We start from the raw sequence: 20,110 nt of genomic DNA, 5'->3' as shown, positions 1-20,110 counted from the left end.
ACCACCAACAAAACCAAACAGTCGCACTGGTAAGATATTTAATAACATGCATTAGCCCTTTTTAGAAAACAAAAACATGATTAGGACTCCATTTTCTAGCTGTATTTACTAGGCATCATTGTTGAAGTAAAGAAAGTAAGGTACTGTTAAGTAAAGCAGTTGATAGGTGACCACACATGTAAGTAATTTGTAATAGTAAAGTTCAGAGAAATTCAATTTTACATTTAATCCCTACTAACTTCGATCAGTTTTGTACATTTGACAGTTTTCATCTATATCCATAAGCTTTCTGTTGCTGCAGTTCATGCACCCAGTTCTCACAACAAGCTGACATGCTAAGCTTTTGCTTACAAAACCATCGTTGTGACTATAAAGGAAAATTATCCATTATAGGAAGGAGGGCTTTTTACTTGTATCTTTTCTTCTAAGAGAAGAAAAGAAGAAAAGCTTCTCTCACAGCAGAGCTCAGCTTCCATCTTGGTGAGCAGTCTGGTAGATAAACTGATTCATTTTGACCTATTCTGGGCTTGATATCCCTTTTCACCCTTAACCTGCAGTACTGCTGGAATGAGAACAGCTGTGAAAGGCCACATTGCTACCAGCACATTCTTTGAAGGCCTAAATAACTCTGTGCCTGCTCTGAGGACAGGAAAGCAGACAAATTGATAATTCTTCTGTCAATATTTAGCATCATGTTTTCAGCAACATTTTCCATCGCCTGCCTCTGAGTTCCATCTTCTTCATTCCACAAAAACAGTTTCAAAGGAAACAGGAAGGACAAGAAAGTGATCAGGAGCAGTCAGCATGGATTCAGCAAGGGGAAATCATGCTTAACCCATCTGACAGCCATCTGTGATGGAACAACCGCCTTGGTAGATGAGGGGAGAGCAGTGGATGTTGCCTACCTTTACTTCAGCAAGGCCTTTGATACTTTCTCCCATAACCACCTCTTAGGCAGCTCAGGAAGTGTGGGTTATGTGAGTGGACGGGAAGGTGGATTAAGAACTGGCCTAATCAGTGGTATAGAATCCATCTGGAGGCCTGTAGCTAGCAGTACCCGGGGCGTCGGTACTGGATCCAGGCACTCGGCAATAAGTTAACCACGAGGCAACGATGGACCCTTGTGGCCAAGAAGGACAGTGCGATCCTGGGGTGCAGAAGTGTTGCTAGCAAGTTGAGGGAAGTGATTGTCCACCTCTACTCAGCCCTGGTGAGGCCACATCTGGAGCCCTCTGTCCAGTTCTGAGCTCCCCAGTTTTCTGGTTTCTTACCACACAGTCTGTAAGTGCTCTTTCCCAGCTGCTGACTAATCATCTTCTCCCCAGGACAAGAAGGACACAGATCTACTAGAGAGAGTCCCTCATAGGGTTACAAAGATAATTAATTGACTGGAGCATCTCCCTTACGAGGGGAAACTGAGCTGGGCCTGTTTAGCCTAGAGAAGACTGAGGGGGGATCTTACCAATGTGTACAAATATCTTAAGGGAGGGTGTCAACATGGTGGGGCCAGACTCTTTTCAGTGGTAGCCAGCAATAGGACAAGAAGCAGTGGGCACAAACTGAAACACAGGAATACCTGAATTTGAGGGGAAAAAAAAAAAAAAAAAAAGAATGTCAGGATAACAGAGCACTGGAACAGGTTGCCCAGAGAGGCTGTGGAGTCTCCTTCTCTTCAAATATTCAAAACCTGCCTGGACATGATCCAGTGCAATGTGCTCAAGGTGGTTGATTGGATTATACCATCTCAAAAAGTTGCTTCCAACCACAGTGATTCTGTGATACTCCACAGCAGGTTGCAGTTGAGAAAAAGGCAAAGAGTATTTTAAGATGCCTTAAGAGCAGAAGTCATTTTTTTGTTTTGTTTGTTTTGTAATTATAGTTCTAAAGCTACCTATAGATTGTTTTCCATCCTAATAAACTACTGAGCCAACAACTGTTTACTCTGGTCCCATACCTGATGTAAGGATTCCTACACAGGAAGCTGTAAGAGATCAAAACAGTAGACCCATTCACATCAAATTCTGTAAATGGGTAATTCCCATTAAGACATTTGAATACCCTATATCTTCTCTACATGAACAGATTAATATAAAACAGGAAAGGAGAAAGTAAATCATAATCTGTCTTTTATTTTGACCTCTGCTAAGAAATTTTTTGATAAAAGAAAATTCAATACTATCTAAAATGAGGATGAGAAATAGCAACTGCAATAAAATAAAGAAAATTCAAAGTTAAAATAAGCAAAAAAGGCAAACAAAAGTTGCAGAACTCACAGTTTGTGGCTGGTACAGACACTGGTGTGTTTTCTTTAGGATACACTCTAGTGGATGCATATAACAAAACATAAACAGGAATATTATGAAATGAGAGAAAATAAGAGCCAGATGTTGAAAATAGCTAGAATTATCTAATAGTAGGTTTAAAATACTCCTATAAACTAAACAGAATTCCTAATCAAATATGAAGTTTGAAATTTTCAGTCAATATGATGAAATAAAACATAAATGAACATGATTTTTTGATCAATTTTTGAAATTTTAAATCTAAAAATGAGTTTGCAGAATATATACTTGCGCAAAAGCTAAACTCCATGTATTTATAGAGTTAATCGATTCATCTGAGATACGCATAAGAAGCAGTGGTACATACAGTGTTTATAGATGTAATTCAAACTGCAGTATCCTAAAGTGGGGCCTCTTAACTGCTGCTTAACATAAGTGTAATCATACCTGTGACAAAATCTGTTTACTGGAATGTGAACCATTCATTGCACACTCACACAACACATTCATCCCCCAGAAAGATTCTCAATGCTTTTGCTATTTTTATGGAAATCGTGCACGTATACCAATACAAAATAAATGTAGATACCAGAGCTAGACCACCTAGTCATACAAGTGGTCCCATTGTTCATTACTCAAAGAGGTACACAAATATTCATCAATATTTATGCCTGGGAAATGCTATTCTCTTGCTCTAATAACAAGGTTCATATCCAACATACAAATTAACAGTGTCTACAGTAAAAGTTATATGTCAATAGACATCTTTTTTTTTTTTAAACGGATGGTCATCAGCCTTATTATTTTAAGGGAAAAACAATAAATTATAAATCAATAGCGATCACCTTAAAAAAAAAAATTCATACCACTAAACTACCACAGCAGAATAAATTTAGGGCAGAAAAATTTACATGATTGGTCTTTGCCTGTTGAGTGGTTTGATAGTTTACTGAAGACAGAAATACTTTAAAAGTCAGCTATAACATAATTGAAGCAGCAAAATGAAACTATCCCCACAATCTCATTAATCCCAGAACAAAAGAATAGCAAAGAAATTGACTTTGCATTGAATTTATAATGAAGAGTATTTCATTACACAATGCTGAAAACAACAATGTTAATTGTCCAACTAACCTGTATTAATAGAAGAGAGTAAGATGGACAAACATATTTTAAGCCAAGACTTCATAATGCTTATGTCTTTTCCATTTATAACAAACAGACATTAAATATTCCTGATAACCTGTACCAAGATATCAATGATCACAATAATTTATTCTTATAAAAAAATGTAATCTTTAAGTATTATAAAAAAGGTTTTCATAGGCAAATATAGATCAGTATAAATAATAATCCATAATTTTAAAAAGTGAATTGGTGAAAAACAACGTTATTTAAAGAAATGCAATACAGACATACTGATTTGGTAATTCAAAAGACTTATACAAGATTGTTTTAAGAATTTACTAACCAAAAGTGGTATGTAGATATTCTTGTAAGACACTTGCAATTAAACTATATCACATAATGAACACAGTAGACTATAAAGTCTAGAGTAAGCCTCTAATGTTACAAAACATACCTCATGATTTTTAAGTTAAACAAGATTTTTAATATGTCTGTCTATAAGCCACAGAGAGCTCAATTTACCTCTTCCAGACAGCATATATCTTATGATTAAATTCTGGGGTTGTGCTAGTTGTGTAGAACTTTAAATCGTTCATTCTCCAAATCACAAATCATTCAAATCCTTGGAAAATCCTGTTTCAGTATTTTTTTATTCTTTTAATTTTGACTCAAGTTATCATATTGTTGCCCCAAGCCCAAGATAACCTAGATTATTTATGTATATAAAAAAATACATATTTATATTAAACTTTACATTTGTGGAATCATTAGCTAATAAGTAGAAAATATATTTACTGCTTTCATATCAGTTACAGTTTTCCACTGAGTCACCCACACTAGCTAGTATGGTTTAAGAACAACACAGAAGCACTGCATGTCAGAATTAACAGACTTTATACAAATACCAGGAAAGCACACCAAACAGAAACAACAGATATATAAGCCAATTCTTTATATAAAATACATAATTTAAGTTATTACACTTCAGAATTAACAGATAATGTTTAGAAAATGTGTTTTCTGCTTTCAGATCAGTTGTCATTTTTCTTGTTCCAATTCTGCCATGAAGTCCGTTACACTCTACAATCAGAAAAAAAAAAAGGTTGTCAGTTGCTAGCATTAACTCAACTTTGAATAAAAATATTAATAATTAAGAACACATACCTGAAGACAAAAGTAATAAGTGTATGTCCACTGATTATACATAAAACTGAATGATTTCACAGGAAATCATTATGCATTAAATATACTGCCATGCCTTACAAAGTGAGGCTTACTTACTTGAGTGAGTGTCCTCTCACTTCTCTGGGCTGTCAGGTACAAAGATTAAAAAATTGAGCATAAAAAGATGCCTGTATAAAGCAGCATAGCACCATATTTCTAACAGTCATGTAATCATGGGGCTCAGATAACTTGCTTCTCAGCAGCCTTAATGAGCACTGAATATCTGATCTTGGATGTTAAAGGTTTGCCCAGGTATCGCTGTGCAAGACTGCATTCTGGTGTACAAACAACATACTTCAGACCATCAGAAAATATATGTTTGTTCAGTCACTTGAAAGCAAATATCTGTTCCTAAGGGAAAGGAAGACTATTGCCTCTCTGAGAATACTTATAATCTCATTTGTATCACATATGAATACAAAAGTGCATCTTGAGAATTTAGTCAGCTATTGCCAGTCTTTTAGACAGCAGCCCAGGGACAGTTTGGAAATTATAGCCAAAATAAATTCCTTTAAACCCATAGGTAAGAACCAGCACAATCTTGACTGTGATAGTTCTGGCCTCTGATAATGTTAAAACAGATAAACAAGTCTTTAAGAATCAGTATTCTATAATCTCAATGTACTTTCTGTGTACTTACATCATACTGTCCATTCTCATCCAGCTCCTCAACTCGGGTCAGATTAGGTGCTCCGAATCTATCTGTTAGTTCAGCTATTGTCTTTTCTTGCTCCTATAGTAACAAAAATGAGTTTTCACTTTAAGGCACTCCATATCGTGAGTAATTATTTATAAAGAAGACTTCAAATATCTTAAAATGACTATACATTACAGTATAGTTGCATCCTACACAAATGTGTTAGTATGTAAATAAGGTCTTGGTACTCTCATTATCTTTTTTTTTTTTAATGGACATATTTTTATACTATGATGTGCTCCATGTAAGAACCATTCACATTTAAAAGCTATACTAAGATAAACTTCTCAATTAGCACTTTATATTCTTATTGAAGTATCAGTAAGAGCCCATATATTTATATGGATCCATATAAGCACTTTTCATACAGTATAAATTCCCGAGAATTACACATCTTATGATTAAATGACATCCCATGTTAGAATCATAATTCTTTATTGAGGTACCACAAATGGAATTTACACTGACACACACTGACTAATGAATAGACTCTTACATTAGATCCAAGTTAGAATACTTTTTCACAAAAAAAAATATCAAGGACAGCAGGAAATAAACTGACCTTAAGCTAAACTACGGAATAGTAGTTTATTCTGAATAGTAACTAAACAAACTTTATGGAATAGACCAAAAATCAAGTATAAAACTCAGATTGGAAGTAAATGGTTTGACATTCTTTTTCATTTTCACATAATTTCTTAAAATTATTCCTGATGCATTAGTTCAATGCCTGTAGGCCTCTGCCTTGCAGTTTGTATTTAATGCCTGCATCTGAAAAAAGATAGCTGATGAACAGTATTTTCAAGTCCCTGACTAAGCTTTGGATTAAACCTCTTGATTTTTCTGATGCAACAGCCATTTCTCTGCTTTCTCTTTTTCTATCCTCTGCAGTTCCAATTCCTCACGCTCTCGTTGCAACTGTTCCTGCAGTCATTTCATGAAAGGACAAATTAGATGGAAAAATAACACCAAAGCATGCACTACCCTCCCTCCCCACACACATATAAATATCCATTTATCTTTCCCACCCCATTACGTTAAAATATACTTCATGACTGAAATATATATATATTAAAAAAAAAAGATACAAAGCATAAGACATAACTGCAATGTTAATAAGATTAAGTCCTTTCAGTGTAGGAAGGACAACACGGTTTTAATACCACAGGAGGAAGAAAAAGACAACTGAAAATCGAAGACAACTGTCTTATTCTTTAAGCCCTTTATCAGCATGTTTCCATTATCTCCTATAACGAGGATTAAGTTCTCTGATACTTTGCACAGTATCCAACATAGAAAGATGAATCCATATACAACAGGAAAGGTTGATAAGCTACATTGTTAATATGAAGCTTCATCATCAACCTTTACAATTTCCAATCAAAAACAATTGAATGTTTTCAATACAAGGTGTTTATGCTATATGAGCCCAAAATTCTGTTACAAGAAAACACCAGAATCTGCACAGTCTAAGCATTCACATTCAACAGCACTAGTGGCTTCAGAATACTACAAACACAGCTATGTTGTAGTAACTGCTTTTAACATTTCCTTTTGGCATGTACAAGAAAAGCAAGGTTGAGTACACGACTAAAGCAGGAATTATAAATTATGTTTAAAAAAAAAGAGGCTAATTCTTCTGTATTGTTTGACTTCTTTCCTACAATCTATAAGAAATAATGTATTATTAAGTTTTCTGTGATTTATCACTAGACACAACCTCATAGTCTCTATTCAATTTACTCTTTTAAACAGTTCATGAAATCCTCAAGGAAATGATGTTTTTTTTGTCTGCAAATTAATAAATTCCAAATTAAAATAATAATAATAATAAAGCAAAAGTGAAATGGAACAAATGCAACTTACACTAGAATTCACACTAGAATTCACACTAGAATTCAGCTTAGCATGCATGGAAAATTGCACTTCTGTTTTTAATGTCATGTGAAAGTCAGCTGTGTTTAAAAAAAAAAAGAAAAAGAAAAAGAAAAGAAAAGACCAATAGGAAAACTTCCCTCCATTATCAAAGCAACATAAGTAGCTGAGGCTGTTACATGGGAGGCCAAATACATGAGACTCCTCTATAAAGAACAGTTAGAAAGGCACACGCATCATTATTTCTCACATTTCAAGTGCACACAGTACAGGATTGGAGTTGTCTTATGCTAACAGAAGGCTCCAGTAGCCCAAAACACCTCTTTGAATAAGGCTATACCTTAAAAAGGCAATGTTCATTCAGCGATTCATAACCACTTGCAGGAATGTGTAATTGTGTATACATTAGCACTACGTTTTCTGCCATACTGATACTACAATGCATGCAATAGCTTGAGAAAGTCAGTTATAAATCCTGGACCACCTAGCAGAAGTCTGTCAAAAAAGTTGCAGTGATTTCTAGCTTTATTTGCATGAGCTCTCCTGCAACCTAGGGAAGATGGCTCACTAATTGTAAGTTACTTCCACTGAAGTCTTAAATTGGCTGCTCTTTACCTTAGGCTCCACCATCTTTTTAAACAACATCTTACCACATATACTGTAAGTTTCCCTTCCCATCTGCTGACTAATCATCTCATTCATTATTTTGAAAGGTTAAAATACTGCTTTTAGGTCTCCTCCTTTCAAAATCATTATATAGAGATTAGAAGTATACAGAGTGCTATGAGATGCCACATCTACTATTATGATTAACTATTATTAACAGCTATTCACCTGACGTTGTTCTTCAAGTTTCTGCTGGATTAGAAGTTCCTCTTCTTTCATTTTTTCTAGCATTTTGACTTCTGCTAGGGCTGCCTCCCGTTCTTGTTCCAGCTCAGCCCTCTCCAACTTTCTCTATTATCAAATAGGTAAAACAAACACAATTAAAAAAAAAAAAGAGAGAGAGAATGAAAGAGAATAACTAATATAAATTATATTGCCATGAAAGTTTTTGCCTGAGGTAAAATCCACCTTTTGTTCTTCATCTAAGATTCTCCTGTAATTATAAATCCAATGTGCCAGGTACTCTATTGGGTCTGCTGGCCGATGCTCTACAACTTCGGCCAGTCCCCTTATTAAGCAACTTCCCAGGCATCTCTTCAGGTACTGGGACTCCATTTACACCTAGTAACAACAAACAGACATGTGTTAACCATCAAGTCAGATTTAAACTACAGTTTTTAAGAATTGACTCAAGCACCAAATACTGAATATGGCATTACTCTTTATTAATACTAATTTGTATGACAGGTATGGTCCAAGGATGCAAGTTAAGATCTCTTCAGACATGCTGCTAACCCACTGTATGAATTTTGCTTCTATTTCCTCTGTTATACATTTGTCTTGCCAGACAGCTATCTCTTCAAAAGAGGACATAACTTTGTATGTGAACAATACACAGATGTTACAATTTCACAGAGCTACAAACTTAACTAAAGCATTCCCATTAACCTTCTCATTTGTTCTTTCAAGAAAGTATGTCATAACCAACAACTGTGAACTGACTGAAATCAGTTGTATTTCTTGGTTTTTTTTTAAAAAAAAAACCAGCAAAATAGATGGGAAACCTTTTATGAACTAATTCTCCTTCTTTGTTACTGAGAAAGAATAGATGTACATAAGTTAGAAGACAGAAATTAAAAATACTATCTTTACAGTATTTTTAAAGCTGGTTCAAAGCTGGCAGTGAGTGACATATAAGCTATGCAAGCAGAAAGTCTTACTGATCAGCTATGATGGAACAGCAGTGTAATTATACAGGCAAAAGGCATATTTGGAAAGGAGAATCTTGTATATTCTGTGTCATGAAGTAAATCAGTTAGTATAGATTAGTTAAAAACTGCAACCTCCTCACAGCTGAGAATGAATCAATTAACATAACAGAAAAACAAAATCGGCAATTCAGTTTTAGTTTAAAACAACCATTATAAGGGACTTTGCATGAAAGAGTTGAAAAATTGTCTTCCTTCAGAAAGGGAAAATTTAAGCAAGTTGATAGAATAAAAGAGATTCTCTGCCTCAGCTCAGGCTGGGCTGTCGTTCATGCCTTGTTCACAGAGCTGGCCAGAAGGAAACACTGCTGTCACACTATGCTTGTTTACTAACAAACTTCTCTACAGCAATAGTCAAATATGCTGGTATGAAGAAAAGAGACTTTGCTTGTTGCCTGATCACTGGGTGATCAGGTAGTTAGGGAACAAGTGAAGCAGGCAGCTTAACACAGACTATTCCAAACAGGATTTACAGGTTCTGCTATACATCAGCCATGAAAGTGATATACAAAATAGGGTTGAGGCCTCAGAAACATCTATACTGAACTTGAAAGTATATGTTCTATGTATGCTTAGTCCGTATACACATAACCTTCGATACAAATCCACAGGAAATACTGCTATATCCAGAGAGCATTCCAGTAACTCATCCAGATTTTGCTAAGAGTGCATATCATATACAGTTAACTCTTTTAAGATTTTATGATTTCCTCAGTCTTCAAGTGATTTTGCCACACACTTTTAAAATATATTTACTTTCTGCATCTGTTTTCTGGACCTGTTTGGGGGGAAGACTGGCTTAATGATTTCATCCATTTCTAGAACAAAAAAACAGATAAGTGTACAGCAGATAATAAGCAACATCTAGTTATTCTACTATATATGAATCTTAAAAGATGATGAACTGGGAAACCTCTTTTTCTGTTTTCCTACAACTCACCATTGATATAAGCAAGTTATTTATATTTAATAGTTTCAGTTCTTAAAAGCTGCAGTGATGGGTAAGTTACACAATGTACCGTGGAAGGGCAAATACACAAAAACCCGTGTACAGTCTAGGCATTGGGTATTCCAAAACTGCCTGGAAATAAGCAGGTGTTAGCAGGTGAAAATAATAGGAAAAGGCAGCCTCCCTCCCTGCCACTACCGACCGTTCCTTAGGCCCAAGGACTCTGCTCTCCGCCCGTTTCCCCGCCGTAACGGAAGTAACGACCACAACAGCGGCCGCAGCACGCGCGGCAGGACGCTGCGTTGCGTTGCTAAGCGACGCGGCGGCGTGCGCATGCGCTCTGCACGAGGCAGCCGCTTGGCGAAGGGGCCGGCGCAGCGCCACCCCGCGGGCAGCCGCCAACGCGGAGCCGCCGCGCTCTACATCGGTAAGGAGAGGGGCACGGGCGCTTTGGGGGAAACAAAAGATTGCCACGAGCTAAAACGGGGTAGGCTTTTTAGCCAACCACAGGGTATTTTTAAGCAAAGCTGTGATGCTCCGTGCTTAGCCTTGCACAATGAAAGACGACAGATCTTTTCTCCTAATTGGCAAACATCTTGCCTGACACCCATTCATCTATTTGGCCAGGTTTTATTGGTAACTTTTAACCAGGTAATGAAAAAGCTCAAATAATTTACGGCTTAAAGAACAAATAAAGTGTCCTATTACTTCTGAAGATTAATTTTACTAGAGCTATCTGGAAGTTCTTCCCTGGCAATATTTTCCAGAACACAAGGCTGCACCAAAACAATGATACATATCTTCCGAAGGTCGTTTTTCATAATGAACCATATAATAGGCGTGAAGGCTACACCACGAAAAGAAGACACGCGGGTCGCAGCATCTCCTCTTGTGGCCACATGAGGGCCTAGGGCGGCCGTTAAACGGCCATTAAATCTGCGCAGGCGCACAGCGGCGCAGCGCCACGCACGCGTCGCCCCGCCCCGCGCATGCGCGAGGAGGGCGCGGGCCATGGCGGCGCGCGGGGTCCCTGCCGAGGCCTGCGTGGGGCAGCTGGTGCTGCCGGGGGATGAGCTGCTCCTGCCTGCGCACCCCGACGAGGACGGCGAGCGGCTGCCCCTGGGCGCCGGCGCGGCCCGGCGGGGGCGGTTGCTCTGCGGCCCGGGACTGAGGCGCGGCGGCGCCGGGCTCGTGGTCACCAAGGGCGGGCTGCTGCGGCACCGCCCCGGGGGCGGCGGCGGCGGCGCCTTCTGGGTGGACTCGCAGCAGAAGCGGGTAGGGGCCGGCGGCGGCGCCACGGCAACGGGGGCGGGGCGGCGGGGACGGGTGGCCGTTAGGCGCCTCACCGTGCGCTGCCGCGCCGCGGCCGTGCCGCCGAGCGCGCCTTGTCGCTGAGCTCTCTCGCCCCGCATCTTCCTTTGCAGTACGTGCCCGTGAAGGGAGATCACGTAATAGGAATAGTGACGGCCAAAACGGGAGACCTGTTCAAGGTGGATGTGGGTGGAAGCGAGCAGGCGTCTCTGTCCTACCTGGCGTTTGAAGGCGCAACTAAAAGGAACAGGCCGAACGTGCAGGTAACGTGCCTGACTGCGGGTGACGGTGCTTCAGCTGCATCACTTGTTTCTTATTCCCATAGTCTTGCTTCTAGTATGTTTTGATAAGCTACTCTTGGAACTCATGTGTCTTTATGAACTGTCTGAAAGGAGGATGCAGTTTATTTGTAACAGTTTCATCTGGGCTGAGCAGCAGATTAAGTTTATGCAGTAGTGTGCATCCAGGAGAGCACAAGTTGAGGTTTTAAAACAAGTTTTTAACAGTGGTAGAACACTGTGTTTTGGGGGTTTTGTTTCCTATGTTTTTTAAATGCTGGTATGAGAGCAGTTGTGTAGTGAAATACCAGTAGTAGGTTGTAAAACAGACTGTAAAGAAAAATTAAATGGGCTAGTATGCTTTTTTTTTTTTTTTGGATGATCTTGATACATGAGTGTGTTATTTAGCCTCGACTTTTAACATTCTTAAAGTCTGAAGGCAGGAAGGAATTCACGTTTGGTATTTTAGAGAGAGGTAAAGAAGGAGAATTTCAGAAAAGAAAATTCTGTACTTATTTTTTATTTTTTGAAAATAATTTCATTTCAGATTTTAGCAGTGATACAGGGAAAGTGTTCCTAGGGAATGTTGTCTTTAATGGAAAAAAAAAATACTATTACACAAGTTCATTTTTCTACCAACACTATTCTAGAACTATTTGGTGTTCTGTTGGGAACATCTTTATCAAAGAGTATTTCTTGTAGATATGGAGTATTCTCTAATCCTTTTCACTTCTGGACACTCCTTGTTTCAGGTGGGAGATCTTATTTATGGTCAGTTTCTTGTAGCAAATAAAGACATGGAACCAGAGCTGGTCTGTATAGACAGCAGTGGAAGAGCAAGTGGCATGGGAGTAATTGGACAAGATGGCTTCCTCTTTAAAGTCTCCTTAGGTTTAATAAGAAAGTAAGTATTGAGGAAAATCAGTAGTCACTCTTAACATGCAACGTTCTAGGTAGGAAACCCACTTATTCCTCTGAGTGGTGTAAATTATTCAGTAATCAATATGCATAATTGTTTTAGTGTGTTTATATCAGTTTATCAAATATATTAAAATATATATAATCCAATAAATGGATGTTGACCTGAGGAAATCAAAATCAAACAATGGTTTCAGATATATATCTCCTAGCTGGGAATTTAAAAATCGCATAATGCGTTCTTTTTTTTTTTTCCTCCTGTTTAGTTGGATGAGGGTCTGCTTAGATAGGTGATATCAGTTTGGCTGAAGCTAATTAAACATATCTTTTTCTCATCAATATAAATGATTTTCTTCTTACTTAAAAGATTCTGTAACCAAAAAATACATGCAGATGATATGCATGTATTTTTAAATGATATGCAGATAAATTAAAATCATACTTCAAAAAATAGCGTTTTAATCTAGAAACCATTTCAGAAACTTCTAAAGTGACCCCAAAGTTTGGGTTACATTTTGTTAACATAAACACAAGACCTTTCTGAGTATCAGAGAGTACTGGATGATATGGATGAATGATAACCAAAAATATTTAGGAAGAAGAACATTAAAATATTAAGACCAATTTCCTGTTTCATTTTCATTTGGCTTTTTTTTTTTTTGTCTGGCTATTATTATTTGTCCCACAAGTGGTAGTTGCATAAAGTTAGAGGTGTTACAATATGCTTGATGCTTGTCTTTTTCAGTATGCCGCTACACAAAATACTTTACACTTACTGCTGTGTTATTGTAAAGCAGCAGCAGAAAAGCCTTGTTTTGAAAGAGGCATCTTTTGCTCAGGGGTCAAATTCATAAATAGCAACACTAAAAATGTCACTTTGACAAACAGTGTGATTTTAGAATTTATTAAGTTCTAGAACTATTATAATGTATCAATTCTCTGTGAATCTATAAGGTATTGCTTCTGAATCTATCTGGTATTACTTCTGAATCTAAGTTATCAGAAAAATATGCTTATGTATGTACACAGATGTTTTGTATGGGGGCGGAGGAATTAAAAAGTCACTGTTTTGGGTGCATATAGAAATTGATCATTTAGCTTTTGGAACTGCTTTAAAAGCTTCCATATAGCACTAGTATGGTTTGGTTATTGACTATTAATACTGTAGTGTTTATCAAATATGGACCCTTATTTCTTCTCTGACTTTTTTTTTAATCTTGATTACAGACTTTTGGCTCCTAAATGTGAAATAATTGAGGAGTTGTCACAATTGTACCCTTTTGAGCTGGTGCTGGGAATGAATGGAAGAATATGGGTAAAAGCAAAAACAGTTCAACAGACTTTAATTATAGTAAACATTTTGGAAGCCTGTGAGTATATGACAGCAGAACAGAGAAAGCAAGCACTTGCCAAACTGTCAGGGAATTGATTGAAGAAACCCATGAGGATTTGTTTCAGATAACTGTAGGGTGGGCTATTTTTATATTCAGGTTTATATTAAAATCATTTTTTAAATGAAGTCCTAGACTCTGGTTGTCATTCTCTTCCTCCTTTCTTTATCCCCACACCTTGTTCTACCTTATTTACGAACTTTGCTTTTACCCACTTTTGTAATTATAAACCTTCATGGTTATGAATTCTTTTGACAGATGTGGAGACAGTTTCTAAAAGCTTCCAATAATTCTGTGTTTTGAGGAGTAACTTCCCCATCAGGGAAGGTAGCTGTTCATAGAAATAAACTATTACTGCTCTTGGAGAAGCAGTGCACCCCAGTTCCTTAGGTGCACCATGTTTTGTAACTCTTAATAAACTGAATAGCTTGCAGGTTAATAGCAATAATTAAGTTAGGAAAAAATACAATTGGAGCAAGCCTAAGTATTGTGTTTATTCCAAGAGGAAAGAAAACTCTCCCCAGTTACTCCCAGGTATAGCAATCACATTGTTGCATCCAAAGTTCAGCCCATGGCATTTGACTACTGTTTTCTTTGGCATCTCACTCATTTAGAAATTGGTTCAACAAGGAGCCACTCTTCTGACTCATCTTTAATATGCTTACCTAGGGCTTCCCCTGATTCAAGAAAAACATAACTAGTTTCCATATAGGCCTAATGATTCCAATTCAGGATTCTCTCAGGGAGAGAACAGGCACTTACCCCTAGTACCTACCATTTGGGCACTGTTCATCAGGCTTTGTAGCCTTTCAGATGTCTGCTTTGATTTTTCACCTGTCCCCTTTCTTCTTAATTGAGGTGCTCTTCATTCATTTTCTATAAATCCTTTTAGGCCTATAACCTCTCATAGTACACGAGGAAAAGAGGCTGTAATTTAATAAGGATTTCACTAGCCTTGCTATTTATTCTCTGGTGCTTTATAAATTTTACCTAAAGCCCCTGTAGATTGTCCATACCATTTTAAAAAAAAAAAAAAAAAAAAAAAAAAAGCAGACATTAACAATAACAACAAACTATACTTGCAAAGTCATACTTCAGGGGATTAGATTTTCTGTTTTCTGTGAATGCTCTTGGGTCCCATTTATTTTTATTTTAAATCATCAATGAAATGGATTACATTCTGAAGAGTTGGGGCTTTAAATGCAATTAACCCTACCTCTCCCACTTTTACCTCTCTAAATAGCCTTCCTTGCTTCTGAAAAGTCTGAATTTTAAATATACTTGCAGGATAAATACAAAACCTCCAACCTAAAAATGCTCCGGTGGTAGCCCAGCATAGCAAACAGTGACTTTGAAAGTTCTCAACATTGTTAGTGCCCTATTTCACACCACTAATTAATCTCTCCCACTGCCAACTGCTTATTGCCCACATAGAACCTTAATTAATAGTAGTAAACAAAAATACCTGGCAAAATTAAGCTGAAGGAGGATGGGAACAAAATGGATGTGGGGGGAAAAAGGGTTTATGGCAAATGTATTTAAGTGCATTGTTAAAAGTAGGCAGTACTGACATTTATTTATCCTGGCTGGAGAAAACTACCTACCTTGCTGCAGGCTTTGACAAGCTTTACCATAACAAAATACTCGGGCAAAACCTGAGCTGCATCTTCGTGATCTTTCATGTTGTGCCTCATGGTCTAAGCCAGTATCAGCAAAAAGAGTGACAGAACTGTAATAGGATTCTGGGATGAAAGCTTGATGGTGAATTGATTACAGATGCTGATGAAGATTTTGTTACAGGAAGTCCCTTGTGCTTCCATTGAAGGTGCAAAAGCCCATGTGTTTCAGGAAATGGAACTTACAGAACTGATGCTGTGGACTTGAAAGTATTTTACTGGCCTCAGTATCTTTCTGTAATATTTATTTGCACAAAATACTTACTTTTACATGTAAGTCATCACTTACTATCATTCACCTAAGAGATCCAATGATTATGTATTGGGTGTTCTGTTACATGCATATATCCATCCTGATATCTCAAGTTGTCAGGATGGAAGCTAACAAAAGAAATGAGTAACAATTGTAAATATCAAAATGGAAACAGCCTGTATTCCCAAAGATGAGCACCACCTCTTCAAAAGAAGTTCACAGAGAACAAAATGGAAATACTACATTGGAAACAGGAAATTCAAGTTGTGATCTTACCTAGGCGGATGTTTTGTATTGAGACCGAGAGTATATGCAAACATGAAGTACAGACATGTGGCATAGGAACAGAGAGTGTGATAGTAAAACATTTGTATTTTAGCTGAAGAAGGTTACACAGAAATACTGTTCATTGTAATGAGATTAAGTTTCAGGCTATGGTCAAGGTTTGGTTGTAACTCTGCTGGATGAAATGTGTATTGTGCACGGCTCCGCATTACCACCAGAAGGTTCAGCTGAAGTTCCTGCCAGAATTGCATGTGGATTTGTTTCCTAACCAAGCTCTGTCAGAATGACCCAGATCAGCTTGAACAGTTTTGATTAGATTGTTTTGTTAATCTAACCCAGATTTTTTAGCAAAGAGGTTACGGAATTTTTCGCGCAGGTTTCAAAGCCCAAACTTGTTAGAGATTTCCCTGTTCTCTTCCTTAGTGCTTGAACACTTCATTCTGAGGAGCAGCTAAATCGACTGGCGTTCAGCAGGCTATTGTAAGTTTAATAGATTAGCCACCTCCAGGAAAAACTTTGCATGTAATGTTTTTAAAATGTATTTATGCGAGTTTCGCTACCCATATGCAAACAGCTTGGTGGGATTTTCCGACTGACTTATGAGCCAGAAGCACATAAGACGCCTGATAACCTTATCTGGCCTTTGCAAAACCTTGGTTGCCTGTTGCACTGTGATGATGAGAGGCTTTTCTGTGAGGCAGTGTGTTTATTAGGCTACTGCCAAAAGAGATTTGCATGAGCATCTGTATTCCAGCAAAGAAGACTTAGTAATTCTTTGTTTCCTGCTCTTGCCCAGATGGAGGGGTTTGCACCAATCTGTTCTGGATGTTTCTCTGTGAACTGTTCTTGTGGGTGAAACTGATTTCAAAAGATCCTTTGGTTTATTCAGTGACTGCTACACCCTGGTCTTATTTAAGATAATCTAAAATGCTGTCCAGGATGCCTGCAGATAGACTTTATTTCCTGAGAGGTGCTTTTATGTCCTGAGAGTTCGTATAGGGTTGAACACAAGACACCACCACATGAATACCTACAGCCATGTGGCCCCCAAAAAGCAGATGCCTTTTGCTTGGTCCCTGAAGCCTAGGTCAGTTTGCCTCTTGGACGTATTTCCAGAAGCAAATGACATGGAAAATTTAAGCTGTATTTTTTTGTGTCCACGTGCATCCAGTCATATTGGCACAACACGGAATAGTCACGTGTCAAACAACGCCCTTGATCTAAAGCTGATCTATGGAAGCATGATCCAACACGAAGCAGAAGTAATTACCTTCTGAAGTAACATGTAGGTTTGTCACTCTGTATGTGAATTGAAAGTTTCGTAATATTAGAATCTTGTTTTAGCACAGATACTGATACAGTGCATGCGGGGTGAATTATGCACTGGCATGCTACAGAAATTTAATTAACTGATTTACAAACCTTTTGCAGAATGATACTCTGCTTCATAGTTGCTGTGTAACTGAATTATGAAAGCAGGAAGATAAAGGCTCAAAGTGCTTTTAACGTACACTATTAAAAGCCTGAGAACTGCCTGTTGCTGTGTGAAATATATTTTAGTGTGTGAGAGGGACTTTACCTATGACTTTTTCAGGAGGCAGGGTGTGTGAATAACAGACCTGAGTAGGTATGTGGGAAAAAACAATATTCTAAAATGTGATTTTCTCTGAAGGGAAAAACAAAAACTTCCTGTTCAGCTTTCCTGCCAAAATCTCTGCCTTTCTAAAGGACTGACCACACTGGCAGCCTGATGAAGTCAGACTATTTGCTGCAGGGACTCCACTCACAACCCAGTAGTTTAGTGTTCATGGCCTCTTTTCAGAGGTTTGCTTCTGGTATTTTCATGATACAATTTTTCTTAGAGTTCTGTTTCTGTTAAATTTGAGCATGCATTCAAGGGATTTCACTGCCTTATAAAATATGAAAATATTCTTGGATGAGATCCAGATGTGTCAGTTCACGTTTTTCTTCCTAAGCTTTTCTTGTTACTGCATAAAGTTTTCTTGTTGAAATGAAGTCAGAACCACTTCAAAGCTCATTGTTCTCGCTGGATGCCTTGTAATGCACTCCCGCTAGGAAAAGGGAATAAATAAAAATATGTTTTAATCTTGTGATAGTTTTCATCCTGAAGAACATAGGCTACTCTTGAAGTCCTACATAGGCCTACATAGAAGGCCGTCTGCCTGATTTTTTGGGGTGTAACATGCATAAATGTCATTAAGAAAAAAGGTTTATTATTTTATTTTGTGCACTCACCATGGCAACAAAAATAATGGAGCTACAATTTGCCACTGCCAACTGTTGACAGCCAAAACCATTGTAAAAATCAGAAGAAAGGAATGTTGCCAGCCTGCAGAAATTGCTTTCATTGCATGATGGTGGGTGACAAAATTCATCAATCTCACGTTACTGCCATAAACATGTTTTGGGGTAAAATTGCCATGTCACAGTGGCAGAGATGCGTGTACTTCAATGCGGGCTGTGCTTCAAAGCAGTGAGGCAGCTCTCGCAGGGAGCCTGGCAGTGCCGCTGCTGCCGCACGCTGCCTTGGGTGCTCTTCCGAGCGATGCCGAGCACCCGCGTGACTGCAGCGCTTCCCGCACAGCGAGCGTGGCCCGTTAACCCCCGCTGCCGTGCTCGCTGGATCCAAGCGCCGTGACAGCCGCTACAGCTTGGGGCGTCATCCTGCAACAGGTTAAGCTTTGTGCTGAACCCCGGGGCCCTCATCAGGAACCCGCATACTCGGAGGGTAAACGAGGGTAATGGGGCAGCGGGAAGGTGTCCGAGGGCCGTGCGGGCGAGTCTTTGAGCTCCCCCCTGCCCACCCGGCGCAGCCCGAAGGCGCCTTGGCTCAGCGCTGCCGTGACCCGCTATCGGCGGCTTCGCCCGAGCAGGCGCATTCTTGACTCCTCACTGCGCGTTTGCAAGTGCCTGCCGTAATCACGCGCCTCGAGGGACACCCGCCGCGTTCGCGCCTTCAGCCCGGCGCTTGTGCCGCCCTAAACCGATATAGAGGCAGGGCCTGCGCGGGGCGGCCCCTGCGCGGCCCGGCCCGGCCCCCGCCGTCCCGCAGGGGCCTGGCGGGCGCGCAGCGTGCGCGGGGGCGGCGCGTGCGCGGCGGCGGCCGCGGGGCCGCGGAGCGGGGCGCAGCGCTGTGAGTGCGGGCGCGGGGGCGCGGGCCGGGGCGCTGCGCCCTCCTTGCGGGTGGAGGGTTGGGGCCCTCCTGGGTTTTGGAGTCTGCGGGAGGTCCCTGGGGCGCCCGTGTTGTGGGTTTGGTTTCTCGTTGCTAGTGGGTCTGTGGTGCCCTCTTCTTTGCGCGTCTCTGCAGGTGGCTGCAGTGTGCAACTGCCTAGCCTTGGATCCCCACTAGCCCTGTGGATTTAGGCTGCAGCGGCCTCGCATGAGGACTTTGTGAGGTTCTGTGCTTCCTCCCACGTGCACGGCTGTTTCCACGTCTCCGGTTGAGCAGAGGTTTAAACTTTGCCAGGTACAGACCTAGCTGCTTTTGAAAGGTGCTCTGAAAGCACACACAGAGTTAGAAGATCTCTGAACTTTGTGCAAGCACCTTTGCCCTCCATTGTTCAAGAGGGAAGGGCAGTTGCAATGTTGGGATTCTTGAAAACCTTCTCAGAGTGGGGCAGGTCGAATGGTTTAAGAGCAACCTTCCCGCATCCCCTCCAAGGACGGAGGGTGGTTGCTGGCTTGACACAGCAGCTTTCACTTGAGCTAGAGCTGGGCACAGCATTGCACCAAATTAGTGAAATGCGTGCAGATTTGGAACAAAACACATGACTCTTGTTCTCAGCAAAAGGAGTGATTGGTTGCAGAATCTTTCTATGACAAAAAAAAAAAAGTAGAAAAAAAAAAGTCCATTGTGCTGTGCGAGCTACTTGTATTAATGACTTCAAAAATGCTGGGAGACTTCTGTATGGGTCTATTGATTTTGATATTTGTGGCGTGACTGAGGTA

General features: G+C 39.5%; 3 protein-coding genes across 4 annotated transcripts in view; 1 reads left to right on the top strand and 2 right to left on the bottom strand.

Annotated features, from left to right (window-relative positions):
* Positions 1-20,110, bottom strand: part of MAT1A (methionine adenosyltransferase 1A) — a 133,965-nt gene that overhangs the window by 29,477 nt on the left and 84,378 nt on the right. The gene's annotated exons all lie outside the window — the stretch shown is intronic.
* Positions 4,398-8,440, bottom strand: DYDC1 (DPY30 domain containing 1). Of its 2 annotated transcripts, XM_088526465.1 has the most exons (5): positions 8,281-8,440; positions 8,041-8,163; positions 6,163-6,255; positions 5,275-5,367; positions 4,398-4,490 (listed from the first exon to the last, which is right to left on the bottom strand). In XM_088526465.1, exons 1-5 carry the CDS (start codon positions 8,425-8,427, stop codon positions 4,449-4,451), a joined length of 498 nt encoding a protein of 165 aa, XP_088382591.1. In that variant the 5' UTR covers positions 8,428-8,440; the 3' UTR covers positions 4,398-4,448. The 2 variants fall into 2 exon arrangements, with proteins under 2 accessions (XP_088382591.1, XP_088382590.1); XM_088526464.1 differs by lacking the exon at positions 6,163-6,255.
* Positions 11,032-14,052, top strand: EXOSC3 (exosome component 3). The gene is made up of 4 exons (XM_088526463.1): positions 11,032-11,304; positions 11,454-11,603; positions 12,371-12,522; positions 13,764-14,052. The coding sequence occupies exons 1-4, from the start codon at positions 11,041-11,043 to the stop codon at positions 13,963-13,965; spliced, it is 768 nt and encodes a 255-aa protein (XP_088382589.1). The 5' UTR covers positions 11,032-11,040; the 3' UTR covers positions 13,966-14,052.

The sequence above is a fragment of the Tinamus guttatus genome, unplaced genomic scaffold (assembly GCF_059628265.1).
Source record: "Tinamus guttatus ecotype Peru unplaced genomic scaffold, ASM5962826v1 Tinamus_guttatus_pri_ptg000246l, whole genome shotgun sequence".
Classification (NCBI taxonomy): Eukaryota; Metazoa; Chordata; class Aves; order Tinamiformes; family Tinamidae; genus Tinamus; species Tinamus guttatus.
Note: the sequence above shows the minus strand (reverse complement) of the source record. Positions and strands in the feature narration are given on the sequence as shown.